This window comes from Pithys albifrons, chromosome 5, assembly GCF_047495875.1.
Source record: "Pithys albifrons albifrons isolate INPA30051 chromosome 5, PitAlb_v1, whole genome shotgun sequence".
Taxonomy (NCBI): Eukaryota; Metazoa; Chordata; class Aves; order Passeriformes; family Thamnophilidae; genus Pithys; species Pithys albifrons.
The window spans coordinates 28,474,301-28,491,574 of NC_092462.1; the positions used below are offsets into that span (position 1 = coordinate 28,474,301).

General features: G+C 37.8%; 1 protein-coding gene across 2 annotated transcripts in view; it reads left to right on the forward strand.

The window, feature by feature from the left end:
• UBA6 (ubiquitin like modifier activating enzyme 6) overlaps positions 1–17,274 on the forward strand; it is a 31,056-nt gene that overhangs the window by 3,075 nt on the left and 10,707 nt on the right. For both annotated transcript variants that reach the window (XM_071556043.1, XM_071556042.1), the window contains 20 exons: positions 1,105–1,199; positions 2,011–2,039; positions 2,787–2,881; positions 3,403–3,514; positions 4,559–4,639; positions 5,188–5,310; positions 7,492–7,615; positions 8,850–8,953; positions 9,831–9,893; positions 10,932–11,008; positions 11,655–11,721; positions 12,133–12,276; positions 12,938–13,005; positions 13,265–13,343; positions 13,540–13,620; positions 13,992–14,069; positions 15,332–15,513; positions 16,101–16,206; positions 16,786–16,875; positions 16,982–17,062. In XM_071556043.1, the coding sequence (XP_071412144.1) occupies positions 1,105–1,199; positions 2,011–2,039; positions 2,787–2,881; positions 3,403–3,514; positions 4,559–4,639; positions 5,188–5,310; positions 7,492–7,615; positions 8,850–8,953; positions 9,831–9,893; positions 10,932–11,008; positions 11,655–11,721; positions 12,133–12,276; positions 12,938–13,005; positions 13,265–13,343; positions 13,540–13,620; positions 13,992–14,069; positions 15,332–15,513; positions 16,101–16,206; positions 16,786–16,875; positions 16,982–17,062 (1,879 nt within the window). The remainder of the gene's footprint in view (positions 1–1,104; positions 1,200–2,010; positions 2,040–2,786; positions 2,882–3,402; positions 3,515–4,558; positions 4,640–5,187; positions 5,311–7,491; positions 7,616–8,849; positions 8,954–9,830; positions 9,894–10,931; positions 11,009–11,654; positions 11,722–12,132; positions 12,277–12,937; positions 13,006–13,264; positions 13,344–13,539; positions 13,621–13,991; positions 14,070–15,331; positions 15,514–16,100; positions 16,207–16,785; positions 16,876–16,981; positions 17,063–17,274) is intronic.

Genomic DNA, 17,274 nt, shown 5'->3' on the forward strand with positions numbered 1-17,274 from the left:
TTCCAGTAACACCAATGTACTTTTTTGAAAACAGGAATAATACTTCTCCTATTTATAATACTTATTTCTTTCTGCCTGTAGCTTGTTGCTGCTTTGACAAAGTAGATATTCCTCTCTTTCTTCTTCCTCATCTTCTTTCATTACCTTCTTTTCACTTTTTCTGTTACGTTGTTTATCACCTTCATTCCCCAGTCTTTGCCAGTATCTCTATGATCCTCCAGACTTCGGAGTGTTGGATTTTTAGGCTTTTTTGGTAGATCTAAAAAAAAAAAAAAAAAAGGTGTTACTAGTTTTATTTTCATTTGTTAGCTAGTGGTGTGTTGAGATCACTTGGCGTGGCAAGAGTTCAGAGAACCTCTACTGGAACAAATGGTATCCCTGACAGTGTGGTGGGATGAAAAGCTTATTTGTATATTAAATTTAAAAACCCCCAACATGTATGCTGAACAAATGAGGCTTCTCTTTAATTTAGCACAATGCTTCTGGTGTCATATGTATCACTCTACTTTTTGGCAGTAGTCTCATGAAAGTTATGCTTTTCTGTAATGAAAAAGGTGGTGTTTTTAATTGTATAGTTGGAAGTTAGGAGTCTTTCAGAGTTCAGGATCTGACTACAAAAGGTCTCTGGTTTGAGGATTTCTGATAAGAAAACAATTCTTTTGCTGGCTTGTGTCTTGAGTCGTTAATTCCAAGAGCCTGTTATCCTCAAGAAGTTTTACACTGGTTTAAAATGATAAATTACTTATCTTCTCTAAAACCTGTCACTGACAAGCTCTGTACTAAATGCATTTCACTATATGGATTGTGAGTGCAAATATTACATTTGATCTACATTTATTTTCTGAAGTGCTGTAGAGTTCAAATCCACAGGGTATGTCCTCAGCTGTGTGTTGGATGGAGGGCTGGTAAAGTGTGTACGTGTCGCTAATGACACATACTTACCTGCAGAACTTGCAATTGCAGATTGGAGTCTTATTGGGATGATAGAATAACTGAAAACATTTGAACTTTTTTCTTTTGAATGACTGGGAATTCTTGACTTGCTTTAATATGCTCTTGACTTTGTTTCCCTCTTGTTTTGGTCTGAATTTATCTCTGCTGTAGTCGTCAGAGATATGTTCTTGGAGACACAGCAATGCAGAAGATGGCTCAGTCCCATGTCTTCCTGAGTGGCATAGGCGGTCTTGGTGTGGAGATTGGTAAGTTAGATAGCATTTATTTAAGGAGATACTAAGTGTATGTGAATGTACTATCCCAGAATACTTGTAAACCTTAATTTTAAATATAATAAGCATGTCTGAAGTATCTGAGTGAATTTATATATGCATGGTGTGTATGACTAATATAGCAGATGCAGGCAGGATCCTGGACTTAAGTTATCATTTTAACTAGAACAATTTTTCAAATTTTACTTTAAAATGTGCTCCCATGGATCAGATTGCTTTACCCAAAATCTTGTGTCTTGGGTGAAGGTTACAGTGAATAATCCAAGTTACTCCTTTAGGCATCAGTATAAAGGAATGTAATACAAGAGCAGCTGTAGCCCAAATTCTCCCAGTGTAGGAAATGGGAGGGTGGGAGGTAGGAGAACAGCACAGTTTGGTGAAAAATACTGCCCTGGTGCAATTTCCCTTACTCTTCATGAGCAGGACTTTCTTGGCTGGTTCCTACCTGAGGTATTACTCCTTCAATTGGCTGTAATGGTTCTCTGCATCAGTTGCCAGAGCAGTCGTGATTTTGCAGTTTATTGTCTTTAGTTTCTGTGTAATCACAATTGTGGAATGAACAGCTGACAAATGATAACTGTAGAGAGCCTTTTTAACCTTGCTCGTGTTATTTTGCTTTCAGTGGTGCTGTAGAATGCTTGAGCCAAATGTAAAAGAGGAAAAAACCTTACGCAATGAAGTTTTTAAAAATTACATACTGTTATTTTCCACCTACATAACTATCCAATCACAAATTTGCAAGAAACCTGCAACAGTCTCTCATTCTCTTTTTGTTTTGTTTTAGCCAAAAATATCATTCTGGCTGGGGTAAAGGTATGTAAAACAGTTCTATTTTTTGGTAATCTTGGGTGAGCATGAGAAACAGGTACAAGTTTCTGAATCCATTTTTCAATAGAAGGATTGCAAAACATTAGAGAACCTGGGGATGAAAACTTTCAATTACCTTAAAGTTCTAGTGATATGGTCAGAATCTCATGTTAATGTCCCTTGCTCATAGAATATTTTAGCCAGCTGCTGATCCGATACTGAATCCTTCTGTACAAAGTGGCTTCTCTTAAATAGTGTGGCATAAACTCAAAAGCAAAGCTATTCAAAATACATTATCCTATTTTGTCATCCACCAGAATCCTTTCGTATAGATGTTAGAATGGTAGAGTGTTTTAATCTAACAACTCCTTTTGTGCTGCTGGGATTAGTTTTATTAGAGAAGCCTCTTAAAACTCTTTCTTCCAGTAGAAAAAAAGCTTGAGTCCGTTAATTTACAGATGAGAGTTGCCTCCGTATCAGTCTGACAAAAATCATCCTTGATATTTAAATGCTGTCATCACTGTAAACTGTGAGGAAAATGCTTAATGAAGTGTATATTAGAGATGTGTTTCTGTCTCTCAAACAGTAAGAGTTTTCTTGGGAAACAGGTCATAAGACCTTGTTCTTATACATGCTACAACTAAATCTGCAGTGCTGGTCCTCTAACGTTTTATGTGGAGCTTAATCCATCCTTTTGGATGCTGTGACCATGTACACTTCTTCTAGTAAATGCTTTTTGCTGAACTTTCCTAGGCTCTTACAGTTCATGACACCAGGCACTGCACAAAATGGGATTTGGGAATCAACTTCTTCATCCATGAAGATGATGTTACTAGTCAAAGGAACAGGTTTGTGAAGTCTTTGTAGTGAGGGAGGACTGAACTTGACTGGTAGTCATAGTTTCATCAACGTCAAAAGTAACATTTCCTTGTCCAAGAGTTAATAATACATATCAAATACCTGTTAAACCCTTTGTCTGGAGTTGCTGACTCTGAGTACAGTGCCCAGGCAGCTATTGGTCCCTAGATTGTGACTGGGGTTCTGAGCCACACATCTCACTTCCTGCTATTGCGGACTTGTAATGTAAATTGAATAGTGGGGGCCAGTATAATTCTTTTCCTTGGGCTTTCTCAGCCACCCATACAAGACTAGACAACAGTCATAACACCAGACCATCAGTGTATCCCACTGTGTATTAAGCAGAGCTGTTTTCCTCAGACCTGCTTGGAATTTAAGTGTGAATAAAAGAGTTGACTGTTCCCAGGGAACTTTGTGAGAGACTGTTATAGGGCCCATGTGGTATGAAATTCTGTATTAAAAATACAATTTTGTATATATATAAAAATTTTGAAAGTTGCCATTCTTTCAGGGCTGAGGCCACACTTCATCATATTGCAGAACTCAATCCATATGTCCATGTAGCAGCATCAACTGTGCCACTAGATGAAACAACAGATCTGTCTTTTCTAAAGCAGTACCAGGTATGTCACTCTTAAAGCAGTTGTATGTGTATTTTGCTCAGAAGAAATAACTTGCGTTTTTTTAATCAAAGTAAATAAAATGAGAAACTTTAAAGTACATTTTGAGGTGATTGTAAAGAAAGATGTAGGTTGTGCATTTAGTATAATGAAAATGCTGTGCTTGTTTTTTTCCAAGGCTGAAACAGTGGGTTTGTGTTCTCAGCACTTTCTTATGACGCTTATGGAATTTACTATTACAGTAAATAGCGAAGTGGGATTGTCGTACATTTTTTTTTGTTTGAAGGTGAAACTATAACCTTCTTTTGCAGCTGCATAGCACAGATGCTTTACATATATTCTGTCTGCTGTATTGCAGGCAGTAGAAACTCAAGCTGTATAATTAGAAAGATCATTTATGTATGTATCTAATGAAACATAAGTGCCTCTGTGGTGGAGTGAGGATGTTTGCCGTTTTTCAGTCTGTTTTCTCCTGCCTGTGTGCAGGAGAACAGTGGGGAACCTTTGCTGTGTGGCTGGCACTTATACACAAACACAACAAGTTTCTGAATGTCCCAGCTACAATAAGCCATGTATAACTGGAACCCAGTCCTATCTGAGATTTTAAAAGAATTCTTGTAGAAATTGTATGTCTACAATTCTATGAACAACAGTACTTGAAGCTTGTGCAGACTTCTTGGCATGCACTGATGAGTATCATTTGCGTCTGTTTTGCTGGCTTTTATCTTAAAATTGAAGATCTACATTTTTGCTGAGATTATCCATAACTACTTTGATAAATACTCTAATTAGGTTTTGAGTTTCACAGCCATATTAAAAAAAAAAGGGAGAATTTGTGGTTCCTGTTCTTACTGATTTTGTTTTCAGAACTTGTGGAGCAGTAACCAACTTTTCTCTAATGAGAAAACTTCCCCAGGACTGCTGTCTCTGCTATACATGGGGGATAGGAGTCAGGATACCTGAGTAACTCTTAGTATTACTTTTTCCATAGCCTTAAAGTATTGATTGCTTTCAGTGTCTTACAAGTGTTTCTCTTCTTGTTCACAGTGTGTCATATTGACTGAAGTAAGTCTGTTGCTGCAGAAGAAGATTAATGACTTCTGTCATGCTCAGCAACCACCTATTAAGGTAATAGAAAAAGTGAAACACATGAGTAGTCTGTGAAGTGAGCATTCTGGACATCCAGCATGTTCTTTCCAAAAATGGAGAATCAGATGACATATTGATGGGGCAGTAGGAGTTGTGGGAATACGTTGCTGCCACTCTGTATGTGTGTCTGGTGTTATGTAGATGCCAGCACAGATCCCCATAGCTGGGTTCTTAATTAAAAAAAAATGTGTTAAAGAAATAGTTTTGACTGTTAACTCATAATTGTTCTGAAAGAATGCACTGAGACTGAAGAACATGCTGAGGCTGAATGTAACAGTAGTAGAAATGGCAATATTTCACTGCATATTGGTGTGATTCCTGTTTTTTGTGTATGGGTTCAGAAATGGTCATGCAAGTTCAAAGTCCGTTGTGAATGCTGTGCTATGTACCTAGTGGCCTGGGTACACACGACAGGTTTCCACCTCAGAATTTAAACCTGCTAGCCTTCAACAGGGTTTAGTGTGAGTCATCATTCCTTTGACTTGTGCTATTCTGGAGATACTCATGATTTTTACTTTTTCTTGTAGTTTATCAGTGCAGATGTATATGGGGTATGTTCACGTTTGTTTTGTGACTTTGGTGATGAATTTGAAGTGCTGGATACGACAGGAGAGGAGCCAAAGGAGATCTTCATTTCAAATATAACACAAGTAAGGGGTGAAAGTTGTGCTGCTTTACTTTTTTTATAATGACTTGCTATTGGCTATTTGAAAAAGCAGTTTGAAATTGGCAGTGTATTAGAGGCAAAGTTACTTTGTTCTTGTGTCTCAGTCGAAATCAACCATGCTAACTAACATTGTAGAGTGTAGTGATGCCTCCTGATTGTTATTTGCTATGTAACATGATAATACTGAATTTTTCCTTTTAATTGGAGAATGAGAAAGAAAAAGAAATGAGATGTAGAGAGAAGGGGATGTAATTTACGTGTAGAATTAGGATAAATTTTCTAAGGAAGCCCTGAAATAGGCATGAAAGTAGCTCTTTTTGTAAGAAACTGCAACATGTATAGAGGAGGACTACTGGAATAGTCAAAGGGATTGAGAGCTTGTTTTAAAAAGAAATTTAGGGGTTTATTCTAACCTACCAAAGCAGAGGCAATGAGAAGAGGATGTTATTGCTAATGCTTCCAGTGTAGAATGTTAGCATGTCCATTTGATCTTGTATTTTTGTTTTATAAGTGGAGATTACTTTAGGTCACTTTTTCAACTCTAGAATTACAGTCATCTGACTCATCTGGCAGCAAATCTTTTGTCCTATGTCCAGTCTAGATGTAATATTAACAAAACTAGAGGGGGTTGTATAGCATGTTGGTTGGTTTTGTTCTGGATTAAAGCTCATGATATGATGATTTGGGTAGCCTGTTCTTTGGTGCCTTTAAAAGAGAATGGATGACTTGATTGTTCTCATTTGTTACATAAAGAGTACACAGTTGAGTTTCATGGCTTGTGCTGATTACCTAGCAAGTCAAGGAATGAATGTATGTATGTACGTATGGCCAGACTTTGTGAATGAAGATTTGGGCAGGGCTCTCCCCACGTGGGTGTGCCCTTCCAGCCTGCGCAGTGGATGTTTTAGGTGAGGCACAGCGTGAGTGGAACTGGCCCCACCATTTAAGTCCTAAGGTCCACCTGCCATGGCCAAGCGAGCTTGGACAGTGACAGTGAAGTCCTCAGGACTGTCACAGCCCCCGGTACTAACCAGAGCTGACCCTGCTGAGCATCCGAGATCTGACGGGATGAGATGGCAGGGAGGCATTGAACTGCCAGGGGACGGTCCCCCCACTGAGACTTGAACTCAGTTCCTTGGGATTCAGAGTCCAGAGTGCTCTCCTTTACACCACGGGACCGCCCTAGGAATGAATACATATTTATATATATATATCCTGTGCTTCGTAATCTGGTACTTCAAATTAGTTGTACCTTGCTTTCACTTTGAAGTGTAAAACTGATGTAAATTAAAGCTCAATACCCTTAAGTGGCTTTTTTCTGTAGACAGGATCAAGGTGGCACTCTGTCCCTAAAGCAGAGATGAATTTTCTTCCTGTCAACTCCTTTGCCATTGTTTCTTGCCACAGAGAATGTGGTCCACTGTAATTAAGTTTTATGCTACTTAACTGAAATCTTTCTAATATTGGGAACTCGGGAGGAGATGGTAGGAGACTTTATAGGCTAGGCTTGATTGCAAGTTACAGCCTGAGCTGCACCACAAGGTTTTGATGAGCTGTCCAAACTGCAGTGAGGTATCTCTGCATGGGAGGTTGGCATGACATCCTTTAACAGGATTAGAAGTTGTCCAAGATTCCTGCAAGTGTAAGCTTGTTCATGATGTGCTGAGGCTGTCTCCTGTATGCTGATGTCAAACTTTGTAAGCTTTCCAACTTTCAAGAATGAGTTTGAGGTGTCCTTTTTAAGGAGATCAGACAGAAAGGAAGCATGGAGTAGTAAGGACTATTCAAAGGACTTTATTTCTTAATGCCTGAGAAAATTGCTTTGTATGCATAGTCTATTTTTGGTTTAGAAAAAAAGAGATAAATTTACTGTTATTTTGGAACAGGACAGTTTTATTGGTAAGAAATAACAAATGCAGTTTGCGAACATGCTGAGAATTATAAACAGTGAAAATGACCAAATGTGTGCTATAGAAACACTTAAACTGAAAATAGTAGGACTGAAAATGTTGTTATAGGTAACACTCTTGCTGTGTCAGAAATGAGGTGTAAAAAGTATTAGAGGCTGCAGTTTCAGTGGACAAAAAGCTATGTGCCTACAATAAAATGACTCCTTAGCGCAAGACACTTTTCTTCTTGCTACCTTTGCCATTTTTGATTTCAGTCAAATCCTGGTATTGTCACTTGCCTTGAAAATCATCCACACAGGCTTGAAACAGGACAGTTCTTAACATTTCGGGAAGTTAATGGAATGTCATGCTTAAATGGATCCACACACCGAATAACAGGTAAACTTGCTGACTCATTTGTAAGGTATTTATTTTTTGGCCTGGTTTAGGTCACTGTAGTCTTAGTTACTGATGCCAGAGTGATGGATTATGCAGACTTCCAGTGAGCTTGCACAAAAAAATTGCCTTTTGGTGCAAAAGGTCTTCCTGTTGTTGTCTTGACTCCATTTACATTAAGTAAAGTCTTTCTGAACTCTGAAGAGTTAATTCCTGCCAGTGGAAATGCTTAGCTAGTGGAACCTGGTTGGCATCCCCTGAGCTGATCATTATTAGTTGGCTGATGAAACTGGTTTGGTTTTTGGAGGGTCCCATAATGCCTGGGATTCTGTCATGGTTTTGGATAGTAGTCTGTCATTTTTTGCCATTTAGGTTTTTTTGGGTGACAAAATAAGTGTACAGTGATGTCCTGACATGGCTGTCTTCTAGGCATGCTTTTGAAATGATTTCCATGATTTATGTCCACCCTGCTTTGTTCTGCTTCATGCATGTCTCAAGGCATACTGCTTGGTTCCCTTTGGATGCTGAAGAATTTCCCAGTTCCTAGATTTGAATTCCTGTTTGTTTAAAGGAAAAGAGAGAGCAAGTTGGTGGGGGTTGGTTGCTTTTAAGTATTTTGCAGTCTGAGACAAAAAACAATACCTTTGAAACATGTGGTTGAATCGTATTTTCTCTGGACCCCTGTGTTTTTGCTGGTGCTGATGCTGTGGTCAGTTCCTTCCTTTTAATCATGGCCTAGCTTTTGGTTTCAGTTTTCCATGAAGTAACAATTATTGTGTCTTCTTGTTTTGTCTGAATGATGCTTCATGTGTATAAAGGGGAAGATGTGACAAAATGCTCCAACTGCCCTTTTTTATTGCCTGGTGTTCTAGTCACAGGGCTAAAATCCTACTCTGAGCAGTATTCTGGACACTGCTGTGCACAATGTAAATAAAACTGTGATTGATTTCATTTTTGTTATAGAGCTGTGGTCATCAGAATTCTTGTTAAATCTGCTGCCACTTAAAAAAGCTCATTTCATAACAGATCGTGTGACACTAATACTTTAACCCAAAAACTGGCAGAGGGACAATCCTGTTAGGAGGATCAGCTGTGTTTATGCTTTCAAAGCAAGGCTGCACACTAAAAAATTGCAGCACCATAAGCACTGGTGAAACCTCACTTTGTTGTACACAGAACTGTAGCATCCAGTGGCACATTGAATTATCAGGCACTGTTTATTCTCTTCTCTTTTCAGTGGTGTCACCTTATTCCTTCAGCATTGGGGATACATCAGAAATGGAGCCCTACTTGCACGGAGGCATAGCTGTGCAAGTGAAGACTCCCAAGATGTTTTACTTTGTAAGTGTATACTTGACATAACTGGGTTCTTGAGCATTAATGATCTGAGCACTGTAGGCAGAGTTCAGCAGATATGTGATTTTGTTACCAGTGATTTGGGTGTATGCTAACTTCTTTGTATGAGAATAGTGATACTGATTTACTAAACCACAGAGAATAGGAAATATTTCAAAGTTACCTACCACTATAGAGAAAAAAAATAATTATGGGCCGCCTATCCCTGTACTGCTGGAGACTTCATAAAGGTCTATGAATATGTGGTTTCTTGGTGGCTGCCTGAGAAGAGACAGCTGGATGAGTTTGTGTAAGAGGGCTTGCAATGCTCGTGGTGCTGTGTCTTTTTGGGCCTACAGAATGTAGATCCTGATTGCCCTCAAGCATTCTTCTAAAAAGCTGGGAGCAAGGACCAGCTGCTTCTGATGTGAGAATGCACAGCACTGTATTTTGTCTCTGTGAAGCAGTAGCTTCCTGTTTCTCCTGAGTGGGGAAGTTCTACAAGCAAACAGCCAGTTGCCAATGAAACCTCTGGTAACTGATCTCAGAGCAGTTTCCTAGAGTCATAGAGTCCGTTGTTGTAAGGGACTCACAAGGATCATGGAGTCCAGCTCCTGACTCTGCACAGGACAACCCCGAAAATCATACCTGCTTAAAGATGAGTCTTGGTATTAGGGTGTGAAACCTCTCTCTGACCTTTTTTGATAGACAGAACTTGCAGTAGATGATTATTTTAAGCATCTTTTTTTATTAATAATAAAGAAAACATAAGTAAGAAAAGATACGTTTCTTAGTCTCTTCAGAAAGAGTATTGTTTTGTCAGGTGGTAGCAACTGTTATGTTCTTAAGTAGTATGGTGTTGTCATGAATTCTATTTTTCCAGGAACGGTTGGAGAAGCAGATAACAAATCCATTATGCCTTGTTGCAGATTTTAGCAAGCCTGAGGTAATTAGCATGTGGGGATTTGGGCATAAATTCTCTAATATTAAAGCTACATGTTGTAATCTGTAGCTTTATGCTTATAATAAAACAATTTCCTAACTATTCTCTAGTAGTTAAATACCATTTTAAAGTGTGAAGTAAAAGTGAGGTACCAGTTTATGTACTCACACAAAAGAATATACATTATTGTTTAGATCACTGTAGAGGCCTGTTATCCATAATTTGCACTAAGTGTATTGTAAATGCACAGCTCAGCCATCTCTGCTGGTTAAAATCTCAGGGTTTGATAAGTCTTTAATTCAGGGGAGTGGAAATTTTGCAAGTGACAAAATTATTTTTTCCTGTATTCAATTATATTTGGTTTAAAATAGCATGTTGCTGGCAAAGCTGGGATAATCATAAAAAGGTGATGATAGGTTTGTTGGTAACTGGAATTAATAGTGTAAGAATATTTTTTTGTTTCTTCAAAAAAATGATTCAGAGGTATTTTTAAAATCTGAGAAGACACTAGCAGTATTTGCCTCTAATACAGTTTTAATTAAGTGTTATGGACATACAAGGCATGTAAGTCTCCAGCTTATTAAAATCTTAAACTAAAAATATTGACTAATGATTTTTTGTTTGTTAGACAGTATAAGGTCTGACTTAACTGTTAAGATTTATACTTTTCATGCTTAATGCTGGGCTCTGTTATTGATGTTTGGGAAAATTCAATGAATTATGATATCTAGTTGAAAGAAGAAACTGCATTTTCCAGTTTCAGCACGAAATTCTTTTGGGGGCTCTTCAGTCGGACTTAGTTGAAGTGAGTGCTAAATGTGCTTGAAGGGTATTGCATTGCAACTGAGTAATACTTTTTGTAAAAACATTAGTGTAAGGTATTTCAAATTCCCTTTTTAATGCTATTAAAAAACTTCTTTTGAGAATTGTGGTTAAGAGACAAGGAAGTGAAATAGTAACAGGAGAGTTCAAATAGTTGGTTTTGTTTCCTTCATTTTTGTCCAGTTTGTAGCTGACAAACAGCTGTTGTTGTCTTAACAGACACCTTTGCAGGTCCATGTTGCCATGCTTGCCTTGAACCACTTCCAGGAGAACTTTGGTCGTGGACCAAACATTGGGTAATGCAGCAGTTTTGTGTTTGCTAAGCCTTGAATCAGACAGATCTTTGTTTTTATTGTAGTTTCTGGTTTGTTATGCAGCAGGATGCCTTGTCTGTCTGGTACTTAATACACCACATAGAAATGAAAAGTTGAAAATGAAACTAAAAATGTTGCTTATTTCATGTCTGGGTGTTGTAACAGGGCTTTCCTGATGTAGCAATAACACTTTATGGGCCCAGGGAGACAGAAAAGGCTTCTTCAAGAAGGCCTTCTCTGCTTTTTTTTTTTCTTTTTTTTACCTTCTGGAATTAATATGGAAAAGTTGTTTCAGTGATCCTGACTTATCTCGTATTTTATGAGTTAAAAAAGATGTAAGTGATTTGGTTTTCATTTTCAGTATTTTTTATTCTGCTGTAGTTCTTGATGTGCATAATTTTGAGCTAAATGAAACAAAACTACTTACAAAGTATAAATCTTAAGACTGTACTTACACATGGGCTTTTACACTGAGACTCCTGTTCTCGAGCTCACCCTAACATTTAGAATTACATCTTTATTCTTACTGTAAATTCCCAGACTCTTCCTACTGTATCCATTGTTTTTTCTTTCCATGGGTTGTGTTTCTAGAAGGACTTATCATTCTTATTTCTACCCTGGTGTCTAGATGCCTTCAGGATGCCGAGGAAATGCTGAAAATAGCCATGTCTATAAGTGAAACACTGGAAAACAAAGTAAGGAATCATTGTCATTATGAGTCATTTTTTTTATGTGCTTATTTACTTGTCTTAAGGTCATGCTTTAGTTGTCAGTCCTTGTTCTGGTCTCTCTATCCATCTTTAGATGGATCAGCTGGCTTTCTGAAGGCTGTGCAAGGGAACAGAATGGTGTTTCAGCACAGGTTTAACTGAATGTTCACCTGACAGGAAGGCTGAATCCTGTGGCTATATGAATCAAGTTTTTAAACAAATGCAGATGACAAATACCAGGTATATGGTGAATCTGTCTTGACTGGAATCTTTTTTGCTAGTCAGAGTGAAATAATTTGCCTGTCTTTTACTGAAGAAGAACAATAATCTGTGAAACTATCAAGTACCGACTTGCTAACTGAGGGGATAAATCTGTTATTACCTCTTACTTTTCAGCCTCAGGTGAATGGTGATGTGGTAAAATGGCTGTCTAGGACTGCTCAGGGATTTCTGCCTCCTCTGGCTGCAGCAGTGGGTGGTGTTGCTAGCCAGGAAGTCTTGAAAGCAGTAACAGGAAAATTTTCTCCATTGCAGCAGTGGGTAAGGCTCTCTTTGTTTTTGGATGTTTATTTTGACATGTTATGAATAGATAATTGTGTATAAATGCTAGATGATGAAAATAACCTAAACAACTTTTATAACCTGGAAATAACCAAAAAACTGGAGACTAAATTTAGAAAAAGCACAGTGTTTTTATGTGTACAATAAAAGTGCAGCCATTTTTATTTAAAATTTTTGTATTTGGAGTTCACACAGCACATTGTTTTTTTCACAAAGGGAAAGGGAGCATTGGCTTGTCAGTGCATGGCTGCAAAGATGTGATGCAGGGCAGATGCCAGCTTAAGCTACTGTACATAAGAGCAGTACTTTGAAACTGAGGATAAATACCAGAGTACAGTTAGATTAAAAAACCTGACAGTCTTCACAGTTACCTTTGGAAGGGTACCGTGCCTGTCCTTGCTTGTTTGAGTGAGATTTTTTTCCCTTCTGTGTCCAGATGCTTTTTCCTGTCCACTAAAATTATGAAGTAAACTGTAGGGTACCAAATGCTTTGTAGTCCTCCACTGACAGTAAAAACTTAGTGCTTCTAGATTTCTAGACTGTTGTTCAGAGAAAATAGTTAGTTTTTTAAATTAAAATAACATGAATGTTTTTCACAGGTTTTTATTGTGTATTATTTTCTTTTTTTCTTTTTTTCCAGCTCTATATAGATGTGTTAGACATTGTAACACCTCTCGAGAAGGTGGGCTCTGAAGAATTTCTTCCACGGTAAATATAACTACAGTCTGCTACCTTACGTACTGTTTATGCCTGAGTCTCAAGCAGGGATCCAAGATGTCTTTTAAACTTAATTCAATGCCATTTGCTGGTGGGACAGGTTTGGGGGTTAGAATGTATATCTTGTTTGAGCATGGGAGCAACAGGAATGATAGATTCCATCTGACTTAGTTATGTTCATGTACAGTTTGGCATCAGTGATAAATGGCAACTTGCTAGTCTCCTGTTTTTGTCTCCTGTGCCTGCATAGGGGAGATAGGTATGACGCCTTGAGAGCTTGTATTGGACACTCTCTGTCCCAGAAGCTCCATGATTTGAATGTTTTCTTGGTGAGTATGACTGACACACACTTTTTGCAAATGCTTTGTTGATACAGCTAATGTCCACTGTTTTCAAATTAGTGAGAGCAGCCCTGATGTGTGCCACTGCAGAATATGTGGTCCAAAATTTTAATGGGACTTACCTGTTGTACTTGTTTCCATGCTTTTCACTTATGTTTCTGACTAAAATTGTAATTTTCTTTAGGTTGGCTGTGGAGCAATAGGCTGTGAAATGCTAAAAAACTTTGCACTTCTTGGTGTTGGTACTGGGCAAGACAAAGGATTGGTAAGTCACCTGTTAACTTCACTTCTCTTATTAAAAAGTAATGTGACAAGGAATAGTTAAATAATTAAACTGCTAAAAATCTGAAAAGTCAAAGTCTTTTTTTCAGGTTGTTCTCTATGTAGAGGGTACGATGGCCTTGGCATAGAGTGAAAGAAGTGTGCAGTGAGAAACAGAACACACAGCAGTCTTGCTGTATTTTGATTTTAAAGCAAAATTTAATCAGTTGAGATAGGCAGAACTGTTAGCCAGAGCTGATGTCAACAGCAATGCTTTGTTTTGTAAAGTGTCTGTAGATGTTGCATCAATATCATTGCTCAGTGCTACATTTAAATTGTAACTTCGGCTGTTGCTTTTTGTCGCTTCTGACTTAGGTTACAATTACAGATCCAGACTTGATAGAGAAATCCAACCTGAACAGGCAGTTTCTTTTTCGGCCTCATCACATACAGGTAGGCTTTCTTATTCAGTAAATTTTCTGAACTATTGTCATGTTTCCCTGTCCTGTGTTGCCATAGAGAGCTGAATTGTGAGTGTCTGTGCTTCTGTCTAGAAAAGGCTTAAAGGCTGTAATGAAATCCAGGCTTTTTAAAAACAATACCTAGAAAACTGCAATGGTATCCCACTTCTCACTAGAACTAGTTGAGCAAAATTGGATTGTCTAATCTGAGTGTGTACTGCTGTCTTTCACTAATGAAACATCTCAAACTTGACAATCAGATGAGGAGTGCTATGTTACATTAACCCATAGCAGCTTCTTATGCATCAGAACTGCTTTACTATACTATTGAAATTTCAGGGAAAATAAAAACAAATAGACAGTGCTGGCAGAATTGTTCTCAATAAAGCTCAGTAGTGCTACTGCTAATGGAACTTCACCAAAATTTCTATCTTCTGACTTAATTCAGTCTTCATTAAGCTGATAAATAACTTTGAAAAAAAATAGTACATTCTGTAAATGTGTGACATAGCTGTTAATTCCTTAGAAGCAGAGAGAACATTCCTGTACTTGGAAACACAGCACAAAATCAAAAAGGTGGCTCAGATCTTGACAGCAATGTGGAAAAAGTTTTCCCCTGCCCAATACCCAGCAGCTGAAATTTCTGCCTCCTGTTTATGTGTAGCAAATCTGGGAACAGATTACACTTTGGATAAATGGAAGTTGAATCCTGCAAGCTTTCAGAAGCCACACTGTCTTGAGTGCTGATTCCTAGATAACTGAATGTAGTGTGGCTAGAAGTGTCAGGTAGGTTAAGAACTCTGTTTCAGTTTAGCTTCTGAAATTGGGTTTGTGTGGAATACATTGCAGTAATGTGATGATTCACGAGTGTTTGATGTCTGTGCTGCATAGACATGGTCACAGTTACTAATGAGTTTGTCCTCTGACAGTCAGGAACTGCTCCTTTCTTAGGGCATTTTGAGAGTGTGAGAGGCAGCATGTGGCATCATTTTGTTACTCAATAAACCTTTGCACCATTTAAGCACTTTCACCATATCGTCTCTGACACAGTAATTTAAATAAAAATGAAACTGTGTTAAGATATTTATCAGTGAGAGAGGTATATGATTAAAAAATTTCCTGTATTGTATGTTTTGCATACTAACATTTTTGTCAGTGAATTGTTGTTTGATCAGCAAATGAAGTCTATACTTGTGTCTCAAATGTTCTTTATGTCCATATTGTTAATATATATCTATGTATTCATACTTTCAGAAATTTAAGAGCTATACTGCAGCAGAAGCCACTCTAAACATCAATCCTTCTGTAAAGATTGACTCAGATATTAATAAAGTTTGTCCAGCCACTGAGAACACTTACAGTGATGAATTCTATACCAAGCAAGATGTGATTGTAACTGCTTTGGACAATGTTGAAGCAAGAAGATACATTGATAGGTATGGTGTGGAAAGGAAGCAAGGACTGCTTTTCATGTTCCATATGAGCTCTGCTTTTCTGCTCTTAATCTTCCTGTCCTGCAACTGCTTGTAAGATCTAATAGGAAATTGCTCAGATTTACCTTGTTACTTTATAAGGATGCAGCCTAGGGGGAGGAAGAGATTTATACTTATGGTGGAAACCAACTCTGCTGTTGTGCAGCTGCAACTGGTCACATAGCAGAGAGCCTTGGAGTGAGTTCTTGAAAATGAATAGCTGTTGACTTCTGATGAGGGGGAGAATACTGTGGCAGTCTTAAGGTTGAATTATTTATGCATAAAAATATATATTTAAATTTAAAAGTAGAGATGCTTACATTTAAAAATAATTTCTAATGTTCATAATCCGCATACGCTCAGTTTTATGGTATCCTGATCTAACTTGAATAGCTCTTATTATTTCATTTGTTCATGTCCTGAATTTTCCATAAGCTTTCCACTCTTCTGAAAATGCCTAGAGGAAACTCTGGTTACACTCTAGTAAAGTCTGCAAAGCAAGAGCGTAGTGTTTACACTCTATGCTGATAGTCTGTATCTTTCCATGTCAGTCGTTGTGTAGCAAACCTGCGTCCTCTTATAGACTCTGGAACTATGGGAACGAAAGGACATACCGAAGTTATTGTGCCCCATCTGACAGAGTCCTATAATAGTCATGTAAGTGTTTTAAGACCATTACACACTTTTTGTAGCTAGTCTCAAAATGCCCTGTGATTCCCTAATCATTAGTGTGTCTGTCTAAAGTGGTCTATTTGAATGGCTGAAGGAAATAATTACTTCCTTGGTTACTAAGGCAAAGCTCATAGGAAATAAAATTTGAGCAGTTTTTACAAGCATACATAGCAGTTCAGTTTGAATGGGGATGGGGGAGAAAGAACGTTCAAGCTCTTGCAGTATTCCTCTGTGTAACTTCTTAAAAAACTGCCTTTATAAGGTAGAAATTCATTGCACATCTTGAAAAAGCTGGTTGGCAATCTCACCTGTGTATGTTTCAGAGTTCAATTTTGCTTTCTAGTGTTGAGTTTAGACTATTCTTCATGATACCGAAGAGGCATCATCCATAAAGAGGAAATGATAATGTTAGTGTTTGTAAATCAAATTTCTAAGCATAAGTAAGCTGGTTTGTATTTTATAATAGCAGAGTTTTAAACTTATAATAGTCTAAAAGTTCTCAAGTTATTATTAGCAATAAACTTTAATAAGCCTGCATTTACATGCAATACTCCTTAAACACAGCGTGATCCCCCAGAAGAAGAAATACCTTTTTGCACCCTGAAGTCTTTCCCAGCTGCCATTGAGCATACGATACAGTGGGCAAGAGATAAGGTAATTGGAATAAGCTTATTGGGATTCAGCATAACTAAATGTGTATTTGGAAAGGTGGGGGATCTGATATACTTCTTGCAAAATGCCGTATTTTTTTATCTTATAGTTCGAAAGTTCATTTTCTCACAAGCCTTCATTGTTTAACAAATTCTGGCAAACCTATCCATCAGCAGAAGAAGTTTTACAGGTAAGGGAGTGTTGCCAGGGTAAAATACAGGGTTTAAACTACTGCTTTACAGATTTTGTTTCTATTTAAGTTCAGTGAGATTTGGGTTAGTTTCTGAATTTTTTCAGAAGACCGATTCGGCCAAGTCATTAGCTAATAATCAGATGAACAGTATTTCTGGTGTGTGTTATAATTAAAAGGTTCTCTAGCTTTTTACATGATATAGAAGTATC